The 25,093-nt window shown below is 32.4% G+C and overlaps 1 protein-coding gene across 7 annotated transcripts in view; it reads right to left on the bottom strand.

Annotated features, from left to right (window-relative positions):
- Positions 1-242: 242 nt before the first annotated feature.
- Positions 243-25,093, bottom strand: part of LOC116352273 (muscarinic acetylcholine receptor DM1) — a 29,142-nt gene continuing 4,291 nt past the window's right edge. The window contains exons 1-11 of one of the 7 annotated variants that reach the window (XM_031784752.1): positions 24,333-24,389; positions 10,811-10,859; positions 9,876-10,253; positions 9,315-9,768; positions 9,042-9,225; positions 8,893-8,974; positions 8,759-8,813; positions 8,620-8,670; positions 7,964-8,103; positions 7,661-7,904; positions 244-7,039 (exon numbers count right to left, since the gene is read on the bottom strand). In XM_031784752.1, coding sequence (XP_031640612.1) covers positions 6,595-7,039; positions 7,661-7,904; positions 7,964-8,103; positions 8,620-8,670; positions 8,759-8,813; positions 8,893-8,974; positions 9,042-9,225; positions 9,315-9,768; positions 9,876-10,253; positions 10,811-10,817 — 2,040 coding nt within the window. In that variant the 5' untranslated portion in view covers positions 10,818-10,859; positions 24,333-24,389 and the 3' untranslated portion in view covers positions 244-6,594. Of the gene's footprint in view, positions 7,040-7,660; positions 7,905-7,963; positions 8,104-8,619; positions 8,671-8,758; positions 8,814-8,892; positions 8,975-9,041; positions 9,226-9,314; positions 9,769-9,875; positions 10,254-10,810; positions 10,860-11,564; positions 11,768-24,332; positions 24,390-25,093 lie in introns of those variants that run through there. The other 6 variants (XM_031784746.1, XM_031784747.1, XM_031784750.1 and 3 more) reach the window with 6 other exon arrangements.

The following is a 25,093-nucleotide window of genomic DNA, read 5'->3' as shown; positions in this document are numbered from 1 at the left end:
CTTACCGAAATTTTCCAATTTTTTCAAAGCACAATTATAAATCGTTGTTGTTTTTTTAGAATAAATTTATTCATTTTCAAGATTATACATTTTAGTTCACTAGTCATTTACAATTTCATAAATATTTTTTGCATTTTAATTTTTGTTTTTTTGCAAAAGAAATCTTTACTAAATCCATTTATATATAATTCAATTTCGTTCAATACAATAAGTATTATAAATCACTTTTTTCATTCATTTTCTTTTGTATTAAATGTTTTATTTTTTATTGTTATAATTTTCATTTTTTTTATCTATTTTGTGATTTTAACAAAAACATACAAAAAGGTAAATTAACATGTATATCTTCAATTCTATCTCTTTCGATATCCTTGCAATGGTAACCAAATGGTCATTGTATGGAAAACATTGCATTTCTGCCAAATGGTATGCAATTCAAATATATCTCTAATCTAACATAGAGATGTGTGTATTATGTTATATTCGTACATTGAGTATAATTTCAAATCGTTCAAAATCATAAAAGAATTGATTTTTTCTTCAAATTTTGAACGATAGAACACATGAAGGAGAATAGAAATGAAGTAAATCAAAAAAATTGGGGAAATCCAATGTGATTTTATTATTATGAAATTGGTCTCCGGGCAAATAATTTTGAATCGAAATTATTTTCTTATCAGATGAGATCATACGGAAAATTTCCATCGCTCATTTGATTTGAGTAAATGATAAGAACATATGAATAAAAAAATATAACTGTTTATCTAAAGTAATGTTGTCACCAAAATGTATTTTTTTTTCTTCTTTTCATTCATTCTTTATTAAATTTTATCATCCAACAACAACCAATTACAAAAATATCCGGTTGTGTTTGTAGTCGGTGAAAATTTTCGTTGCATTTCTGTACTAATAATAGTAAAATAGTGTTGCGACTATACTGATGAAATTGAGCAGATAAATGAAAACAGGAGAAAAACACAATGAGTTTTTGGCACATACGAAATATGAATGTTGTGAGTGGATGATTTTCAGTGAAGATAAGATGCCAATTCACTATCAGTGGGATTTAAATTGGTTCCATAAAAATAGAATTTTTTTTCCAAATGCATGTCGTTTGTTTTCATATCTCACTTTTAAATAAACAAAAAGTCTTTAATACCTTTACTTCAAAACATGAAGTGTTTCCATCCGTTTCTTTTTTGATTTAGTTGCGGATGTTCATTTGTGTGTGATTCTTTCTATTTGAAAAAATATTTATTTGACATATAACTGAAGCCAGGTTTAAAAAAACTTGAGATGCATTTGGCTTACTTTGCTGCACATTTTCTCGATATAGTATTTGGATGATTTTTTTTTGTTTGGAATACATTGCTTGAAATGCTGTGGCCCAATGCTTTGTGGCAACAAATTGCGCATCGTATTCGAATTCGAGGCAAAAAGGTGTTCATTGGACACCTGATAGGTACCAAAATAAAAAACAATTTTTTTAAGGTCATGAAAGTACGTTAAAATGAATCGATGCGTTCATAAATATTTTTTTTGTATACAACGTGTAACTAACTGGAGGTGTATACTCCACGTGTCTGATATCAATAAGTTTTTTTTTGTCGTAGTTTTGAAAAACGATAAAATCTATGTTCCACAAATTGTCCATGAATTTTTATTATTATAACCCTATTGATTTTTCCAATTTAATTTCGGCAATTCGAAAAGTCTAACCGACTCGAAATTTGTTCAACGTTTTATAAATTGCGGACATGCAATTGGAACAGTCAATAAGATAAACAATGTTGTTTCATTTGATTTCTTCAATAAGTTTGTTTTCACTGTCATTATGTTTTTTTTCATATTCATTATTTTGGTTCTGTTGAAGTGTTTGACGGCAACGGCAAAGGCGATAATGACGACATTTATTTAACTTCGGTTACATCCACACAAATAAAATTAGTTTTTCGTTGATATATTTCAATTTGAATCTCTAATGCTGACACGCTTTGTTTTAAATATTAACATGGAATATTGTCTATTGCAAATCCGAATTTGTATGTGTGCGTTTATTGGCCTTCAATTTCTATGTTTTCATCGATTATGTCAAATCGATATTTCAGCATTGATGACTTTTCTGTAAATGATGCATAAATTCATAATGAAGTATTAAAAATCGATTAGATATTTTAATTACTTATGAAATCATATTAAATTTGTTCGTCAATTAAAATCGAAATGTGTTGGTATCTAGAGCATAGCATAAAAGCTTTCCAAACGACAATTGTTTTTATTGATTAATCAGTTAGTGGTGAATCGTCAAATCGACGGTCAAAATGCGTTCATAGTTTTTTTTTTCTTCATATTAACAAGATTTAAAGATAAACAAATGAACAATCAACAACTATTCGAGGTAAAAAAAATCTCGGCCTTCACACTGACACGTTGGAATATGAAAAAGTTTGTTGCATGCTATTTCGGCAGCTTTAATCGTACTGGAAAATGTTCTTCTATAAACGGACACATACAATTGGTTTAAAAGCATACCTCCTTTCCATGGGTGACAGCCTTAACCAAAAAAAAAATAAGCTTATATATGATTTCGTCATTTATATCAGACATATTTGTATTAACTATGATATTTCTAATGTGATTTTATATCTAACCAATGGACTGTCAGCCATCTTAAGAGCTTCTCTATGTAAAATGATAAAAAAATAAAAAAATATTCCATTGAGCTCGATAGATTAAGTCGTCACGTTTAGTTTTTTCGTTATAAAATTTTGAAGCGGTAACATTTTGCTAAATTTCGCACATACACTTACATTTTTGCTTCTTGATTCAACACATAGTTTTGCTTGCTTAAGCTATTGCTTGTTGCGAATTTTCCATTGTCAATGACTAGATTGCGTTTGATTGCACAATGCGTTCATTCGACTTCATTTCAAATCAAAATCAAACGAAATAAATGGTTCATTTCAATGTAAATATGAAGACAGAAAATATAGAGACTCTGTGTGTGTGTGTGGGTTGTGTTTTGCGCAAATTGGTTTTCATATTGTGGTCGGCGGAAATGTTTTGTGTTCAATATATTGAGTGATACGAAATGCGGCTCCATTATTATTATTAGTATTATTATTATTGTTATCTCTATTTATTTTCTTTCATATAATTTTCTGAGAATCTCAATTTCAATCGTATTTTTCGGCGGGCTGACATTGTTGCGCTGATATATATTTTGTGTGCCAAAATGAAATTGCCGTTAATAATGAAAAATTCGAAATACACGTTAACTTGAATCACAACAATTTGATCATTTCCATTCTTACATGTCGTTTTCAAAAAAACGACTTCGTTTTTTTTTGGATGAAAGAATAATATTTACATCAACCTACACATTTTTGTAATCGGTTAATTTGTGCGATTGACCGTGTTAGTGCCCAAAATGAGTTGGTGCTCATTTGTCTATATATCATAGCACCGTTATTAGGCCAGTTTATTAGCACATCAACTTCCATCGAATTAATTCAACGAAAGTGTTGCCAAATGTTTGAAATAACCGAATCAATATTGAATCTAAGAAAGTTAAATTTTCTATTTTGTTTTCATTCCTGATGCTTTCAATCCCATTAAAATGTGTTGAATGTGTGTGTGTGTGTGTATGTGATTGAGACACATTTTGACATTATGCGAAAGGTGTTGGTTATTCTTTGATTGGTGCTTACTGTATACATAAATATATGTTCATGTCATTCATCATTTGATGCGATTTTATATGAATGATTTTTCATTATTTGTTAGTTATTCACATGTTTGTGTTTTTTTGTTTGTTTGTTTGTTTGTCACAAAATAAACTGTACTAAATGTTCTGTTTGTTTTCAATAATAATTAGTTTTGTAACATCTATTGCCATTTATAAGTAAATAGTTGGTAGTACGTTTAATTTTGTTAAAGATTTATTATTTTGTTGTTAAACGGACTACGGTTATTGTTTTTCTCAAATTGTTGTTGTTTTTTGCTTTGAATTTTCATCGTATAAATTTCCTAAATTTGTGTTCTTCTCGTTTTGTTTGGTATGAACGTTAAACATATTTAGATGTGTGTTGTGTGCGTGTGTTTACGGTAAGTAAGGTCGAATGAAAGTGCTTGACAAAGTTTTATCGCTTACGTCGAACCCAAAGAATCCACGGTTTTTCATTTGTCTATGTTTAAGGAACCGAAATAATTTCATTGTACGTAATTTATGGTGAACAAGTTTTATTGAATTTCATTCGTTGAAAATTTCGAAACCACAATTAATAACATCTTAGTCGAATGGATTGGTCTGCAAATGATCGAAATTGTTTCAATCCGAAAACAAATAAATAAAACTATACCAATAATAAATTTGTGTACGCATAAATATTTAATTTTTTTAGTACCAGATGAATGTTAAGCATTAACATTTAAAGTGCCATACACAGAGAATACCGTCAAATGGACCTATCCGCTTAGATGTATCCCACATTGTAGTCCTATTTGTCACAAAATCAAATTATACCAATGCTCTAAAATTTAACTGATATATTCATTGCATGGATCTATCGAAGCGTATAGATTCGTCTTACGTTGCTCATGCTCATGCAAATTATGTTGACGTTGCTCTCTGTTTCTGTATTCATACAATTCGATTTTGCCTCTTGATTATATGAGGATACACGCATATTCTCCACATAATTATCAAATAACATTAGTTTTAACATAAGATAGTGTTCCCACAATAATATACATTTATCACCAACAGGGTATTCCCGATGCGTAAAAACATCTCCTTAACATTTTATGTGCTTCGAATTTTTTTTCTCGTCTTCCTCACATTACGGAAAATGAGTATGGCATGTGATTTGTTACTGCTGTTTTTCCTTAGTTATTTCTTTTCTGTTCAAGTTCAGTCATCCTTTTGCTACATTTGCCAATGTACGAATAAAAATGATTCATCATGTAAGTCAAGGTGTCAAGGGAGCACTGGGATTTGTTGTGCCTGTCGCTTGTGTTGTCTTGAGATTCTCTCTCGATTTTAAATATTCATAGTTTTGGGATGTGTTTTTTTTTTGTTTTGTTTTGTTTTGTTCTGTATTATACATATATAAATTTCTTAACATTTAGTATTCACTTAATAAAAATTCTTCTTTACTAATAAACATTTATTAAAGCAATCATTTGTCGGATATACAATTTTACATTTGCACTTTTTGTTTTATTAAACGTGCTGGTGTATTAATGGTATCCACTCTACTCCACTCACTAAGTATTAAACATTTTGAATCGGGTATTTTGCGTCTTTTGCTTTCTTTTGCTATCAAGTTCTAAGCGAAGAAACGTCTCCACCTTAAAACAAAACAAATCCATATGCCTACGGTCGCAATAATAAACATTCAGTACGCACACGCTTTCAGTGGAATTTCTCTCTTATTTATATATATTTATTGCTAAACGTATATTCAATATCGAAATATCTTGAGAGTTTTATCATTTCATTTTTTTTGTTTGTTTGTTTAAACATTGATTCAAAATTCAATTTAAATCGCTTTATAACTTGTTATAAATAGTTTTCATTGAAATTCGTCTATTCAATTGCTAAATCTATATGCCATTAAACATTTTCTATCGTCACAAATAGTGTTCGTTTTGTCATTGCTTACTATGTCGGAGACCATTCAATTATCGTACTTGAATGCAATTATGAAAACCATAGTTTTACGTCCTAAAATTACATATATATTTTTTTTTCATACGCCGTATAAAAATGATTTCCACACTGCATTGAAACGGTCTTTTTCTTTATGGCGAATAGGATGAATGTCTTAAATTGTATTGAAAAAAAAGTCACCTTTCTATTGTGCAGGAAAAATTATTGTGAAGTATGTAAAAACAGCATGTTTTTTTTGTTTTGTTTTACTCGCACCATGTAAATATTGATTCACGCCGTGGTGTAATTGTTGTAAATTGGCGGTCAAAACGGTGTAAAATAAATTGGTAATGGTCGATCGAAGAATCATAGATTTATATCCTAAGCTACATTATATTATTAAACATATAAATGGTTGCAACGTCTTATATTTTTGTAAAAACTATTTGAACGTTTTCGTTTTGTGCGATTTTAGCAGACAGGATACCGCACAACACATTGCGAAAATTCCGTACGCTTTCGTACTGATATACGTACAAAAAAATTTCCCTATGTGCATCGTATAAAGCATTACGTTTATTGCTGGTTCATTGTAGTTACTTAAGTAACTGTAAAATTAGCCTAAGAATACGCGATATTTTCGCAAAATATCCGCCACCACATCATTGCCATCAAAGATTATATTTCGCCTATTCTTAGGCTTTATATATTCACTGAATTTCAACCTTGGTTTTGGTTTTCATTTTTTGTTGTTAAAAACTATTTGTTTCAAATTGATCAGCACATCCCTATGCCTTGTGACGTTTTGTTGCAGCCTTAATTTATTACTACTATATTTGTCGTTTTTTTTCGTAAGTTTTCCATGCACGTGTGCGCGCGTGTGTGTATGTGTGTCTGAATGAGCAAAGTCCTTAAAAAGCGTGACTTGCTATTTGGTTGTCTCAGTTGTACACGCCACGCGAAATTGCTTCCCGATTTCGCGTATGCCATTTACACGTCAGAATTCGAACATAAGTATTACGAAATGAGGCATTGCACAAAGCATAACACATTGGATTGATGGTTGAATTGATATAACACAGAGCATAGAAGAAATCCCACAATTCTTGTGGAATACATTTTGTACATGCGGTCAATGGTTTTAATAGCACCAAAATATTGTACGGCGTCCATGTTATAATGAAACTAAGTAAAATTGCTGACAGGGTTTTCGCTGCCTTTGTTTCTTGCCGTTTTTCTTGGGATTTTTTCTTCTTTTTTGCGGCTCGCGGCACTGGATTCGGTTTGGCCAAATTTTTGGTTATTATTTTTGCATTTAAGGGTATACGAATGTCCGGCGCATGTGACAACCTTCGATTGAGCGGCAAACCGGAATTGAGCTTCACACTACAAAGAATAATGATAAAAAAATATTATAATATTAATCCATTTTTTTCATAATTTTATTAAACATTTTAAAAATAGCCTGTGGATCCATTTTTTTTAATGGATTTTATGGATATAACGTTTCAACAATAAAACTGTCGTGAAAAAAAGCGGGAAAAAAGTGCAAAAAAATGACTAGACAAAATAAAAAGTACGGTGCATATTGACACTTGTCAAACTCTGGGACAAAGAATACTTTGTGTTCGGGGTAAAAAGAAACAAATGTCTGCCTTTTTTTGCTCAACAACAAACAAAAAATTGTGTTAAAGCGATGACATACACAAGAATACAATATTTCGCAAAGTTTTTGTTTTGTTCTTATTTCGACAAAAACTTTTACTAAACATATTTTACTCTAATTTATTTACGCTCTCATACAATTTGTTGTTGGACATTTTGTACACAAGCATCAAGTATTTTCTTTCTCTTTATACTTTTTGAATATTTCTTCTGCTTGTTTATGCTATGTGCTATGGAACATTTTTTGCGATTTAGATGGTAATCAAATAGTTATAAAAGTTTGAAACACCATCGAATTGATTGGATATTGAGGATATTTTAACGGTTTTTTTAATAACTTACCCATCTAAATTGAGCTTAACATCGCCCAGATCTGAGTCTCGTGTCGGTAGTGGTCGTCTCGGTGGATGCGTCAGTGCTAACGGTACATCATCCTGAATCATTTTAATGGATGGTGCATGCTCATTACCATGACCACCATCACCCGGTGGTAATCGTATTACAATTGTGTATACGGAATCCTGGCTCACAGATCGTCCACCAAGACGGTGAGTGTTCAACGGTAATGATCGTGAATCTCTTGGACCTGACAATTCAAGTAACATTTGGTTGAATGAAATGTGCACAAGTATGAAATTAACAAACCTGGAAATGCATTTTCTTGCAATTGTGTTAATGGTGCGAGTGGTGGACGTGCTGGCGTTGGTGAAACATCCGGTATAATGCTCACCAATCCTGGCCGATTGGTTGTGTATGGATCACGAATCACATTCATTGATGTACATCTGAACCATACATCGAAAGAAATGAAATAAAAACAAATATTTGTCTTGATTGAGCTTCATTATGTTTGGTAAAAGTGTAGAATTGACAAAATTTGTCTGTCCGACCGTCCGATTTTTTTTTGGGCGGACGGACATTCTTCAAAATATTGGAAGTCGATTCGACGGACACAACGAACGCTCATTTCGAAATTAGAATAACAATATTTTTAGGACGAATGGATAAAATTCTTCAATAGAATATCCCCAATTGATCGTGACGGATATGAATTTTCTCCGTCGGTTAATGATTTTATCTTCTGTCCGTCCCATTGATCAATTTTACCCGTTCATCCTAAAAATATTGTCCTAATTTTCAAACGGACGTCCGATGTCTGTACTCGTCCGTCTTACTTTTCAAATAAAAATAAAAATTGAAAAATGTCCGTTAGACACCCTTAATGTTTGGGCATCGCAAAAAAGAAGTCGTATGTTTTTGTTTGATTTTCGAGAGGAAATTCAACTAATGGTTTGTACTACCTGGAAACGGAGCTTTGTATAGGAGTTTCTATTGACACAGGTGTATTGTATCTGATTTGGGGGGAAAAAAGAAAAAAAAATGCTTCTGGATAATGATTTTGTTGCTTTTAGGTTTTCTAATAATAATATTAAACCATACCCATAGTCAGATGGATCTTCAGCTTCATAACCATAGTCATCCGAATCATCACGTCCTGTCAATGAACAAGACAAGTGTTATTCATACCAAATGTACAAATTTTGTAAAAAATAAAATAAAAATTATCAACTCACCTGAATGCCACCAAGCGATGCACCATTCTTTGATACCGCCATAGCATTTGTGCGATCCGGGCGGACCACCAGCCGTTGCTGTCTGTAAACAAAACACAAATTCCACGCTGTTTAATTGTTTAAAGAGGAAAAATCAAATGGTAACTTACACTTGATCGACGTGTAAATCCCGAATCTGATAATACCGGATTGGTCATGTACATACTTTCAGCATCTGCCGATGATTCAGAACGTGGCCTTCGCCAACTGTATGCATCACATTCGCTCGACGCAATTTGTGTTATCATTCCCGAATGATTGACAGCCGTTGTTTCATCGCTACAATGGTGAAAACTATTATAGCGTTTTAATGATTGCGTGCAATTGAATGCAAATTATGCAATTGATAAATGCAATGTATTACATGAATGTAACAAACCAACCTTGAATTTGATCGTTTTGATGAATCTTTTTTGCCAGCTTGTAAGTTGGGCAAATCCTTCTGACGCTTCTTTGTTTCGCGCCAAATGCGATAGTAAAGGTAACACATGCCAGTGACAGGTACATAAAATGCTGCAATCGCCGTACCAAATGTAATATAATGATTCGTTTCGATGAATTGAATGTAACATTCATATTGGGGTACGGTTCGTTTTCCCTCAATATATGGCCAACTATAAATCCATGGTGGCCACAATAACAAGCTAATGCCCCATGCGGCACCTATCATAAATGCAGCACGACTCTTTGTACGTTTTGCTCGATACGTTAACGGTCGTGTCACACTAAAATATCGATCGAAACTAATAATTAACAGATTTAGAACCGATGCATTCGATGCTAGATAGTCTAGTGCTAACCACGTATCACACACATATGGACCTAATGGCCAATAACCTAAAATTTATTAAAATCATTATTAATTATTGGTCACTTTCATGATGTATTTAATTTTGAGCAACTGAACGAAAAAAAAAAATGAAACCACGTTTCGTCATACTGACCTAGTAGCGTTGTAACTGTAAATAATGGCATTGATATTAAGCCAATGGCAAAATCGGCGATTGCCAATGAGAAGAGAAAATAATTGCTAATCGTTTTCAATTGTTTATCAATTTTGATCGAAATCATCACCATCACATTGCCAGCCACCGTTAAAATACTTAACACCGTTGCAATGATTGCTAATACAACTGTTTGTGGTATGGAATATCGCAGTCCAGGTGGTTCGTCTAGAGTGGCATTATTTTTTACTTGAATATCACTTGCATATGTGCTGCTTATTAGAGTTGTGTTGACCGTAAATTCGGTTATAAGCGTTGTACTGGTGGTTGTTATCAAGGAAATCGTATCCATTGTGGTCGACGTTGAATGCAAAGCCGCTAAGTTGAAAAACACAAAGTGAGAAGAAAAAAACACATATTTTTTTGTTAGGCCAGTCTATTACAAACACAAATATTTTGCACATTTTATTTGAAATGCAGAAAGGAATGTTTAGTTGAAAAGAAAAAACAAAAGAATCTTTATGAGACGTGAAAAAGTAGTGGAAAAAATGAGGGTCAAATAATGCCTCTCAAAAATTTGCACTCTGTGCCACTACTTTGTACAAAGAAAAAAAAATGAAAATAATATATTCGAAGAACAAAAGGAAATACCATTTTCAATCTCATACTTTCGCATTATACAAAAAAAGAAAGAAATAAACTAGCATATAACGCATTTACACAAAATTCGTTCATTCATAAATTCTACTACAAAGGAATTGCCATCCAGCTTTAGCATAAAAAGATGACAAAAAAGACACAAATTAAAACAAACAAGTTGAATGCACATTTAATGCTACAAATGAATGCATACACATAAAAAAGCGCGAAATGTTTCATGCAACTAGTTGAAGTTCCATACAAACTCTTCTAACCAATAAAACTCGAATTCTTACCCATCATTATGCTGCGTCAAATTTCTTTTTCAAAATGAATGGTTTTGGTCTAGAGAATGTATGAAAAGTAAATAGGTTTCATTTTCCGAAGAATTTTTGTAGGTACACTTCCAAATTAAATGTTCTACACTACACATTCTCAACAGTTAATTAGAAGCATTCATTTTGAAAAATTTGTTCGCGCCAAAATTATGCGTACGCAGCCCAAAACACAGCCATTTTAATATTCAACATTTCGTTAATTCAAAAATAAGATTTTTCATTCCCGTTCATTTGAATCGAGTGTATTAACGTCTTGCTTTAAAAATGTTTTGCCCAATTTTTCTGTGTGTTCAGTGCAATGGCAATGCTCAGCAAATTTCAGAAAAAATAGATGAGAATGTTGAATGTTGTCGACTTCGTACGACAACAACAAAACCATACAATAAAGAAATAACCATGTGACTACTAGTTATCCACTTTGGCACAAGAATGCGTTTACAAACAGAAAAGCTGACGGAACGGGGGGAAAAAAAGCACAAAGACTAGTGATTTAAACATCATTATTATTACTTGTTCCTGTTTTTTGCTCAAATCATTCATATTTTTTTACCACTGTATTCCGTTTTTCCTCATTTTTCTGTCCTTCGACTCTCTCTTTTAGTGTTTTTAATATTTGTCACGTTTATTTTTTTTTGTTGTCAAATAGCAACATATGATTGCAATACGAGGCTGTGAACTTCGCAGATGAAACGAATGCAATATTAAAACTAACCAAAATGAAAGCAATTTTCATACTGCGAACCATATGGTCGTCTAGAGATGTTGCCAACAGGGTTTTCTTTTGATTTTTGAATTCTATGTTGCCAAAGCATATTTTATACTTTCATCCGTTGGTTTAAAAATGTCATTTCAATTAGAAAAGTCGACCTATTCATTTGAATGTTTGAATTTAATGATTGTGACTTTTATGTCAATTTTTATTGATTTGCAAACGATATTTCGAGAGCATATGCTATATGAATTGATAAACAATAAAACATTCTATGAATCAATTCGAATTCTTTTCACAATATCCACATTGCACTTGTATAAATAAACAATCAATTTTATTTTCGACTAGATTTTCGCACTTGAACATTTCTTATCGTCAGGCTCTTACAATGTTCATATTGACTGATAACTTGTAGAAAGACTACTGAAAGTGTTTGGTGCTAGTGAATGTGGCAGGCTCGATTCATTCAGATTTTTATTTTTAAGATTTCACAAGATTAAATTGAGTACTTGAAATTGAATGTCGGAAAGATACGTTAGACCAAATTAACATATTCATTCACGAATTGAATGTTAGTTCCACTGAAATTGCATAATGTTTTTTGCAATTTGCCTGATTATAACTAACTACATTCATTAACTATGCACAATTATTGAAATGGTTTGAATCGAGCGATTGTTGTCAGTTACAATGAATTCATACTGAATTTTGAACATCGTACATTGCTATCGCCAAAATTCGCCGTCAAAACCGATTCAGATACTGTCAATTCAAACAATTTCAAACTGAATTACGAACATAGATTCAAACGAATCGGCAACGTGCACACGCAAAACAAACACCACCAACAACAACAAAAGATAATACAAAAATGCAAATCGTCGTTATGAAAGTACATTCTTTCGGTTTTTTGGAATATTTATTGATATGTGTTATTGATGATTATTGGTCAAATCACAGGCCATCTGCTCAAGTAACTGAATCAATATTTATTCAGTGTTTTTGCTTCTCATTTCATTTCGATGTTACTTTTATAATTTAATTTAATTTTCAATGAACAATTTCGATTTGGTCGATGTTTTCGGATGCCAGAAATGCACGTCTTTTCAACTTGAATTTATGTTTGTTTGTGTATCCGCGAACAAATTGCGTTCCATTTATCTTGTTTGTGAAGAGTTTAAAAAGTTGATTAATTTTTCAGGCCATCAAACATTGATTGTGCTTTGAATGTTCAATTTATTCATTTGATACCACACAAAAAAATGTGTACTGAACTTTTGTTTAAATTAATTAAAAAAAATGCTCGACCAATTATAGCATTCATTACAAATTCAACGGAAAACCTCAACAGACCAAGTCATGCAGACCAACTTTGATCACTCTTTTCTATAATAATGCTTCAGCTCATTTAATAATTCAATGAATACGAATATATGCAATGAACATTTCGGACATCATGTTACAATTTATATTTGTATATTATCCATTCGTTGCAGTTTTATTTTTCACACGGTTTGCACCGTTCTCTTTCCGACCCCGCGATACTTGCATTGGGTGCTACTATTTTCACTTCATAAGCATGAGTTTTTGCGAATTGGATATTCAATTTAATAAATGAATTAAATTATTTCTAAAGCCATATCAAAGCGGTAATTTTGTCTGATATGACACACTTGCACATTATGTTCTCATATCCGGTAGTTGCAACAAATGAACAAGCAAGCAAGCATGCAGAGAAGAAAAAACAACAAAAAAGGAACAGTAATTTCGAGAGATATTTCAAGTTTTACCATTGTGCAAGTCATTTTGCAGCAAATTCAATGCAATTTTCAAACCTAGTGCAGCCAAATAACGAAATAAACAAAATTAATCTGTATTTTCACTTAATTTGAAATGACTTGGCTCGGCACATATAGCTCGGATGCAGTCGCTTCCCATACACACACACACGAATTGAAAATAATGCTATTTGTTGTTCTTTTTATGAGGCATACAAATGGTTCGTATAACATAGATAAAGTGAAATTAATTGAAAACGAAATAAGGCCTAATGGATGGCCAGCAGCTGATTTACCAGCTCCATGGATTGAATAACAATGCAAAAGTAGTAAAATTTTAAAATCGTTGATGCGAACAACTGGTTGCACTTGCAACGATAACACCCTACTCGCAAAACGATCGGAACATTAGGGAAATAATTCCACACAAATAACATTTTGCCAAACTTATTCCAATCGAATGTACTGAATGCAAATGTTTTAAATTCCATTCAAATGTCGGTGTAGATTTTTTCAATTTTTTTTTTCTCCAAAGGAGTTGGTGAGATTTATATGGTTGTCTCTTCTACTCGCATTAAAATGCATATTTAAATTTGACATTAGACTCACATTTTCACCAACTCCATTCCATTTCATTGCGTTTCAATAATGAATTTGAACGATTTGTCTGTAGGGCGAGCAAAAATATAAATTAAAATGCATCAATTTTTGTCTTGATAAAAGCAAAGGCCACTTTGAATACCCTTTTGAAATTGCATATTCATCGAAACAATTTCTTCGTAAATGAACCGCTTAACATCTAATGTTGGGGCATTTCAACAAATTTTCTCTCTATGTCGCTATTGTTAAATGATTTGAAATCCCGGGTGATTCATGTGATAATTGAATAAGCTAGAATAAAAATCCGATTTGAAATTGAAATCTTTTAACGTAGTCAATATGTATAACAACAACGCAATATTTGTGAAGCTACTAATTAATTTTGATTGATTTTCCTCGTCATTTTTATTGAAGGCATAAATCATATCGTATGATATTTGCGTCATGATTTGATTTTTGTCACATTCGTTGAAGATTTGTGTTAAAAAAATTCAAATGTGGTTATTAGTATATTTCAATATATTTTTGTTGAAATCGAATGGTACATACATTTTTTTATTCATATTGTAAACTGGTATTTTGAATATAGAAATTGGCGGTATTGAATCTCAGCTGTTTTGGCAGTTTTGGCACATCTCATTAAATTAATTTCAAAAAAAAGATTAAAAAAAAACAAGTCAATTTTGGATTATATTGATCCGGTTATAGTACACGGATTCTATATGAATTGGTGAATAACGCATAATAACAATGTGTGAATAGAATCAGGAAAGAAAAGCTACGAGAAAAATACTGAAAACTGAAGCAAATGGTCCAAATCGTAAAATTGGACAGAAAAAGGTTATGAACGAAGTGCGGAAACTTAAAAAATGACGCCCGGTACAGTGCTTTTGAGTGGAAATTTTAGTTGGCGTGATTTGGGGTCATTTAATATCTGTCATCGTTGTTATTAGGCAAATATATAAATACAAATAAAAATGTTTCAATTGTCTATTAAAATCAATTTCCATCCTGAATGCACTTATGATACAGCATATTCATTCCGACAATTTGTGGACGTGTCAACTAATACTTTTAAGAATATCTATTTATTTCACACTCCGTCTCTCTCTCTCTCGCTCTGTATCGCTGCTTAAAGAATAATTAAGTTATCATGAAATTAGTTTGCCGAAACAAATACTTCTAAACTCTAAATCGTATCCAAGGGGGAAAGTACTAAATCATTTCAATACCAGTAATGCGATCTAGTACAAAAAAAACCCACGTAATACCGAAAAATACCAAGCTATATTGAAAAATATGATGCAGTACTGAACATTTATTTCTGGAGGTATTTATTTACCTGCGGACATAGGTGATGACGAGGGTTCCTAGGGTTCGGATTACCCCCTTCTAAAATATTTTTAGGAACCCTCAACAATTTTGGAAATGAGGACCCTTTTTTTGCTCTTCACTTTTTTTGTCCGAGAAAATTCTTTCGATTTGCTAGGGTTTTTCGTCAAAAAAGTGAAGAGCAAAAAAAAAACGATTTTATCCTCATTTCCGACAAATTGTTCACTTCGTCAGGGACCCCCCATAGTTTTTTCCAGGGACCCCCTACGGAATTTTGCCATCAGGAATTTATTTTCGTATTACTGGTATTGAAATGATTTAGTACTTTCCCCCTTGGATATATAGCTAAGAATGGAGGATATGAGCTACATCGTGACATAAAATGAATGGAATTTTTCGTTGGATCGAATTTATTTGATATTCCTCTTTAGTTTCCGTCAATATTTCCCTGAAATTGAATCAAATGCTCGGTGTTCTTTTTATCCGTTTCAATCAAATGTGAAATACATAAAGTTCACTTGCCATGTGAACGTAGTTTACTAAATTTTGTTGGCATTTGACATCATCAAAAAACGGAAAAGCCAACGAGTACAAGCTCAAATTGTTTGATCACATTTTTAAAATACTCCTTTGATGAAAATGTTTGCTAAGACGATGTTATACTTGAAAATTAACTTACTTAGATCATCCCCAAATAACCTATACAATATTTTATTTCAACAAAAGAACACATTTTATTATAGGTGTCATGGTTGTACATTGCATTTCTAAAACACATAACGTCGTTTGTGCAACAAAACGTACAACAAAAGGTTCAATGTACGAAAGCGGAAAAGCACGATGTGAAACCATTTGATAGCAAGATGAATGAAGCGAACGAACACACAAAAAAAACATACGAAAATACAAAATGTTGAAGCACAAAAATATTTTGCAAAACAAGACAAACTGAAGGGTGGGACACAGATGCAACGTAATCATAGCACAGCATGCTATCACGGTTAATGCCATTGGTTATGGCATGTTGAACAACGTTGATTTTACGGCAGACGGTTATGATTTAAAGTGAATTTTCGGAAATTTATTTGTCCGAGAACAAAGCGAAAAGGAGAAAATTCAGACAAAACACCAACAACTGCATATAAATAACAAACTGGCCAAACATTTAATCCGATTTTGTGTTCTGTGACAAATTTTCGCATTTCTTTTCATGCAAAAGCTTTTTGTGTTCAATGCCCGAAATGCTCGATGATACAAAGTTTCGGTGTCTTTTGTGTTTACGAAAAGGTGATAGATATCAAATGATTCGGACTTTAAAAGAATAAAACAAATATGACAAAAAAACTGTTATTTTCGATTGTTATAAAAGCCTAGATACAAGTTTACATAACATAGATTTCACCATAATGGCGCCAACTTTTGCTTTTCTTTTTTTTTTTGGAAGGAAGTTCGTTATAGTGTGAGCAATCATTTTAGTGCATTCCTCAGGTTCTCTTTGTGTGCATATCACAATGATTATGTTATTTATCTCCTCGTGCAATTATATTACAGCAATAGTCCCCATCTGTTGACAACGGAAACGTATACTTTGAATGGGGGGTGGAAGGAATAGTGAAATTCAGTTGGGTTTCAAAGATTGGCGATATGAAGGTACAGAGAATGGAGTGATTTAGTGTTGAAGTTGAAGTGCGACGAGCAACGGCTCAAGTTGGTTCAGTTTGTTTTACAAAAATTTCCGGTGGAAGTGAATCTATCGAATCGATACTGTTTTTATAGCACATATAATCAGGAAATGAGATGTCGGTTCATCCAAAGAAGAGAAAAACTCATTTAAACTAGTATTGATGATGCTACTTTTTTATTGACTGTGTGAATGTTCTTTTTCTACGCTTTTTTAATGCCACTTTTTTGTCACAATGGCTAAAGCTACTAACTTGGTAATTTTACCCACACTACAATGCTTCAGTAAAGAGAGAAACAGAGAGAGAGAGAGAGAGAGAGAGAGAGAAAATCAAACAATTTAACAATAGACTTTTGCTCTATAAGTGGTCGAGCACTTTTAGTGCTGGTGTACAACACAACGACCAAGAACAAACATAAACTGTGGCTCAACGCTTATAAAAAACTAACCAAATTTTTTTTTTTATTCAGACAGTTGATCCAGACGGTAGACGACACGAATGCAACGATCCTTTTCATCTATAAACGGTTTGAACAGCCGGAAAAAAGAGTGAAAACTACTTAAATAAAACGGATATGTGCAAACAAAAACACTTTTAGGTACTCCATACAACAAAGTGGCAGAAAGACTGGGTGTTTGGGTGTTTGTGTGCGTGAAAATTCATTTACGTTCTGACGCCTTGGTCCTTGACAACTTAGCTGTCGCGATAAAAATACAAATGATGAAAATGAAATGGAATGCAAAGTCCCAAAACCATTTGAAAGGCGCTTCATGTGCACAGGGTATGGTTCGTAAATGGATTTGTGTGTTTTTATTCCTCTATACATTTCTTTTCGTCTTCGCCTTGTCTCTTTACCATTTTTATTGGGCGAATAAAGTTTATGGGCTGAGTGTGAACTTGAGCACTCAAAGCAGAGTTGTAGTTCAAAATCGCGCCCGTACATAAGATTTCCAAGTGAAACAGGATATATTATTATTGTGAAATAAAAGCATACATACATACACAATATCATCATGATAGTTACCTATCACAGAATGTGCTATGCTGTAATGTGATGTGATGTGATGTAATGTAAGGGGCTGACGCGTACATGATGTTCATTGAATTGCAAATGATATGAGTGACGCGTGTATAATAATATGTATGGATATATTGAAATAAAAACGCATATATATTATAATATCAACGCTAAATCTGAGGAATGAATTGAGTATGATTGCGCGATGAATTTGTTTAATACATTCACACACAGACACACGAACATTCCATTGGAGGCACTGATTATATTTTAAAATAAAAATGTTAGCAACAAAGTTCAATCTTTCATAAAAATCAGCACTCGTCAGACTTGTATTTTATAAAATATGTGCCGCTTACAATGTTCGCCCAATATAATACACTTAGCGAATGTAAAACCAAACAATATACTCAACATATCATAAAAATGTGTTACTACAATCATAACAAAAGCTCTTCTCGAATATTCAAATGAGCTTTGATTTAAAAAATATGCAAGATTTTGAATCGTTTTGGCATTTCATTCGCTTACTTCACAGACGTATGCACATCCGAGCCAAACAAAATCACGTTGCCGTGCACAAGTGATACATCACACCATCGCAGAATTCTGCATCCGTTTAGAAAAAAAGCAGCCATCGACAAAAGACTTGAAGTGCTCTTTCGCACTGGTTATATACCAAATAGAAACGACTCAATTTACTAAATAAGTTGAAGTGTCGCATAGAAAAAGGCCATTAACACTAAAATTGTAACTTGAAATCGAAGATTGTGAACGTATGTTCTCTTTTACGTATTAAATCTGGGTAATTTCATGCATTACATTTTAAACCTTCAAACAGAATTGTTAACGAACACCTAAAAACGAACGGTTCCTTCGTTCGTTCAAATTTAAAGATTCGTAGCGTTTGTTCGTAGAAAAATATGAAAATGACAGGAACAAAACAAAAATTATTCACTTGAATAGACAATAATTGATTTTGTAAAAAAATTATGTAAAATACAAGAAAAATATTAAATTATTTATTAATAAACAAATGAACGTTCGTTGACAGTTCTCCTTCATGGTTCATTGTTTGTAATGCTTAAAATTTGTCATACATTAACTGTGTATCGTTTGTCTTTTTTGAATTTGTTTTACTTCTTTATTGCAATTTCCCATCATTGAAAAAAGGAAGTTAATTGTAATCTTTTTCTACTGAATTGCAGAGAAAGAATGAATTTAATGGTCAACCCTTGATTTACCAAAAGCAATACACAAATTTGCTTCTTTTTTTTTAAAAAAAGAAGAAGAGAAAAACACTCTTTCGTTATGCTGAAATAAAATACCCCCGTACTTCGTTTTTATGGTATCATTTTAGTTGTGTTTAATATGTAAACGAAATGAAAAGGGCTTTTACTTGATACCAATTTTATGTGTTTCGGTGATGTATAGCGAATAAAGTGATTTTAAAATTGAAAACGACAGTCTCTTTTTCCATTGGCCCTACGCACATGAAATTGTTGTCATATGTAAGTTTTCGCAACATTTACATGTGTACAAAATTTTATTTCCATTTTACGAGCAATTCTCTGTTGCCCTTACTTTGATAGATTTTTTTTCTTCTTTTCCACAAACATCTGAAATGGCATACAATACGAGACAAATCTGTGTGAAAACTTACATGAGACCCTATTTCAAGAGTACAAAACACATTAACTCACTGAACACTGAAAAGAAAATATCGAAGACCCAAGTCGTAATGTGAGAACGAACTCTTTTAGTTGACCTTTTTCGATATAAGAAGTGCAACTTACATTTATTCTTTTTGTAGCAATAAAATCCCACTACACAATTATTCGTATGAAATTCCGTAGTACGAAATTCATACTTTAAAATGAACTAGCCCAATTAAGCACTTATTTCAAATATAACTAATTGAGTATGTAAATTAGCTCCATTGTTATTTTCTTTTATATATTCTTAGAATTCTAATAAAAAATAAATGCATATAGACCAAGAGTGTCATTTTGAACATGGTTCAAACATGCAAAGCACTAAACTTTCTCTTGTCTGTGAAAAAAACCCTAAAAAGTCAAAGGACTTGAACGGTTCGTGGGGGTAAAACCCAATTTTTGTCCTTCCGCGGAGCTGAACAGGTCGGGGCAAAAAAGGGAACCTCTCTGCACCTCGTGCACTAAGAAAAAGTCTCATAGATGGCCAACGATGAAATAATTGAATAATAAAAAAAGAAAGTAGAAAAATTGAAATAATTGTTTCAATTTTTTTAATTCCTGCTCTTACACAGATTAACAAATATTTGGGCAAATGCTTGAGTACTTATGACGATTGCCTAATTTTCGGATATTATGTTGTCATTCGACCACGAAGATTATCATGTGAATTGCTACCTGTGTACTTTTGTCTCGCTATGGGATATGTTAATACGGATAATCCACAGAGAACTGAACATTTTAAAACCAACATGGATTATTACAATTTGCGAAAAATTCGTGGAAAATAATTGTGACTTTTCATTGAAAATGAATACAAACCATGGCAAACGTCATATTTACGAATGAAGTAAATGCAAAAACAATATTCAAAAAATCGTGATGAAATCGAACCACTCCCTAGATTATCTATCGAGTTAAACGGAGGTATATCATATTTTGTTGGCGTCATTGCGTTCGGGATTTTAATGTAACAAAAATATACATTTTTTTATTACTGAAATCTCATGCGCTTTATTTATAGTCCAAAAGGTTTGGCCATAATAAAATCGTGTACCACATACAATTTATTTTTTGTTAAAATCTGCAAACATTTTTCATACAATTGTGAACATGCACACATCAGAGACATTTTTTTTGTTGGTTCACCAAAGGACACATAATATTTTTAGTATTATGAATTACAGTAAAAAGTGATTCATGCGAGAGAGCAAGATAGGGTGAGAATGAGATATAACTTTTCTATCAATATTCGTGTGTGTTGTTGTTCCGTTTAAAATGATGTTGGCAATTTTTTTTTATTGTACCAGAAGCCAGCATACATACATACATTGCACCCCATCTATATTCATACGTGTTGGAATTTTTAATGATGACGGATACTGTATGCCGTACATTTGAAGTTTACTCAAACGTCTATTATTATGTTTTATGCAGCTAAGGTGTCGACAAGTACCGAATGCAATTAACATGCTATGCAAAGAAAATATTTAATTATATTTTGTTATACGTAGCATCAAAGCTTTTTTTGGGTATTAAAATTTAGTTATATTTACGCTGTGCGATTGTATATTATAATTGTGCTTTTTGCAGTAAATTGGACAATGATAAATTTCGATTTGGAGGCGAGATGATTTAATTGGAATTGAATATGCAAATTTTTATTTAATAAATTAATTCAACAATTCTTAATTAATTAACAATTGTTAATGAAGGTAACTGAATACCAAGAAGAGATACAGAACAAGATGGAGATACCGACTAAAGGTAGATCATCTAAATTACCTTAGTTCCCCCCGGGAAAACACGTGGAATTTCATTAGTGGAAGAATTAAGGTTAGGATATATAAAGTGAAATTACGGTTTAATCGTTTGTATCACCCCCTAGACTTTGGCAATAGATTTTGTTTTTCTTGTTTTCTCGAAATGCAGTTGATTCGAATACGATTGTATGCGACATCATTTTGAATTAATAGATGGACAAAAGTTGCCAAGACAAATGAGGTGGCACATGTTTAAATGGCTTCCACTTGCACAAAACTCTCGACACTCTCTCGATACATTCGATTGCTATCAATTTACGAGCAACTAAAGTGAGCATTGAACAACTTGTCGAACTGATTATTGCGTAATTTAATCAATTCATTGAAGTATTCATGAGATGCATATTCCGTGAATTAATTCATGGTAATTTATTATAAACATCTGAGTGCTATTGCTTAAGTAATAAATCACTGGATAAAAGGAGACCATTTTGAAACCATTTGCCGGCATTCTAATTGTGCTGTTTGAAAAGTTTTTGATTGAAATTAGTCGACACATACACTACCGTTCAAAAGTTTAAAGAAAACTGTATCAGCTCATTTTTAATTTTCTACTTTGTTTTTGGATGATGCATAGTCGCCTTAATTATAACTTTTGTGCATTAGTGTATATTATAAACATATTTGAACGGTAGTTGTTAGTTCAAATGTGAGCGACAAGAGTTAAGCAAGTCATGAATATTAAATGTGACTACAAATACATTTTAGGAATATTTCATCTTTCATTGCAAAGCGACAGCAACAAAACGCAAAATGCACAATGAATTAAAGTGCACATGTGCATCCACGATAACCATTTAGCTGATTGTAAATTGGATTTCCTCTTACGAAATAGAACCGTTTTTTAGTTGCATTGAAATTTTGTCATATAGTTTTGCGGTGAAAACTTTGTCCGACCAAATCAAACACAATGTCAATTAAACAGAATGTCCTTCTTATGTTATTAGACAACAACAAAAAAAATGTAACAATCATTGCTTAGATTTATGATTCGTTTGACCGAATTGTCGTTTCACATTTTAAAATCCGTATGTTTCACGTAAAAATCTGTTGCATATCGAAATTAAGTTTATCCAACGCAATGTCTCTGTCACAACATTCTGGAGAAATGAAATTGCGATGATATACTTTTTGATTGTGATTTGACAAAAACTAAAGCAATGCGCAATTAAATGATGAACAACACAATCTATGCCAAATTAATGCTGACAAGTTCAAGTCTAAGCTTACGGTTGAAATGAATAAGTCACGTTTTAATACATCGAATGAGCATACGAATCCTTCAGAAAAGATGTTTTTAATTTGATTCTATTTAACATATTTTAGAAGCATTGCAAAGCATTTGCTTTGCATGTGTGTGAAACACAATAAACGACACCACCAAATCACTCTGATAATGGCAATATTCCTAACATCTTTTCTCTCTTAAACAAATCTATATATACAGACACGAGTTTGATGACGAGTGCAGCACATAGAAATAAAATGTGAGTGTTTGCAGTAAATATATTATTGGATGTGAAAGACAGAGAGAACAGTAATGTGTAGTAAGAGTGTATAAAATGAAATAAAATATAGAATGACATAAAATAAATAAAGAAAGGAGCGTATTTGTTTGTGAATAATGAAAGAGCTTCGCCATGACAGAGTGAACATTTTGTCGATATTGACATGTTTTTCAAGCATAAATACTCGCTTTTATCTTGGATAAAGTTCCATCGTAAATAATACCACTCGGTTTGGAGTAGCCAAAATGGAAGGATGCACGTACAATATGTACAACATATTTAAGCTGGTACGTTACAGTAATGAGCGGAATACATTCTTTTTTTTTTTTTCAATTTTCTTTCATTTTCTTTTCACTCAGACTTGAAGATCATCACAAAATAAACCTCATTGAAAAACGTATACAAAGTGACAAAAATGTTAAATTACCACATTAGTATACCGTCTGCTGTGTCTCTTCTCTCTTTACTAACCCGCCCCCTCTTTCCCGTTTCTATCGTCGTTCGTTAAGTTTACACTGTAAGCCGTTCAAGACTCGTTACGTCAAAAACATCTCAATAAATTAAAATAAAATGCACGCGGCTGTCGACATTTACGACAAAACGTCGAAAAGTTATGAGCAAATTATTATTTGCAAATATTGATTTCTGCCTACAATGTTCGGTTGGATTCAATGCAACAGTGGTTCAATGCATGGTTTACATGTCATTTCTACGAGAATTTTTTTTTTATTGATTTTGCTAATAAATCGAGTATAATCAATAAGCTTGCCACATTTCAAATATTTGCATAAATTGTTTGGTAAAAATGATGAGTAATTTACCAAGGCAATTGAAAATGTTGAGGCAATTGCCCAATTTAAAATACGAATGATAGTTAATGTACTATTGATATTCGCCTTATTTTTCGAAAATTGATTGTTTGTACGATGAGTTCAATCACAAACAAAAACTGGAGTGAGATTCTTTTGATTACCGCATATACCACCGACAATGAATGGTCGATTTTTCAACAATGTTGTGGGGCGAATGAAAATTTCTAACCACAATTTTTTTTCTGCGTATGCCACTAGATGTTTTTTTTAATTCTTTTCTTCTCTCTTTTTTTTATCGTTGCTGGCAAATAAATACCAAACAAAAGAAAAACCATTTTACATTTCATAAAATGCTTGTATTTGCAATTCAACTTGATTTTTGGTCGATTTTTCTTGTGGGTGTGTCACACCAAAGCGGAGGAAATTATTTTCCATTAGTTAGACTCTTTTTTCCGAATGTCATGAATATAATAGAATGCCGTCAAGAAGACTCTGTCTCTTACATTGTTGTTTTCGCTTTGTTGTCACTGGCGCCGTCGCCTTTGGCATTGTTATTTGCCGTGCATTCTTTAAAAAAACATACAAATAAGAATTTTGTTAGTTAGCTCCTGCAAAAACTACAGTACCTATACAAACATTGTCTGATCACTTTGTTATGAAAATCATCAAAATTAGAGAAAAATTTGCATTCGGTCAAAAAAAGCAGTGATTTAAGTCATTTTTCTCAAAATCTCTCTTCTACTTTCATCGAATTGCATTTTGGCCAGTTAAATACCAACACAATATTCTTCACTGTTTCGGAACGGACATAAATAATATTGGCAACGAAAATAATTTAAAAAAAATGGAACCACTGTGAGCGTTGGCGAAAATCGAGCCAAATGATGGTGCTGCAGGACCAGTTTTATACTTTGTTCGGTGCTATTTTTGCCTAAAAAATATATTGCAACCTATTTGTAATATATTTAGGTGTCATTTCTCCATTAAGGATGCGTCCCCAGTTGCTCCGGTCAGAGTACTAAAGTACTCAAGTAGCACCAACAATTGGCTCTACGCCTCTTTTCGTTCTTTTTTTGGTTCATGAATATAAAATATCTGTTTAGTGTTTAGCGAAATTGGTAAAAATGTGTTTTAAATTGATAACGCGTGGGAAAAAATAATATCATGACACGCATCGTGTATGGAATTTTAACAAAAATGGAAAACCAACGTCCGTCGTTTGAAAATAAACGTATTTTACCTAATTTTAATCGATTTCAAGGGA

This window comes from Contarinia nasturtii, unplaced genomic scaffold (genome assembly GCF_009176525.2).
Source record: "Contarinia nasturtii isolate CC-2019 unplaced genomic scaffold, AAFC_CNas_1.1 Cnas_scaffold_187, whole genome shotgun sequence".
NCBI classification, from domain to species: Eukaryota; Metazoa; Arthropoda; class Insecta; order Diptera; family Cecidomyiidae; genus Contarinia; species Contarinia nasturtii.
Note: the sequence above shows the minus strand (reverse complement) of the source record. Positions and strands in the feature narration are given on the sequence as shown.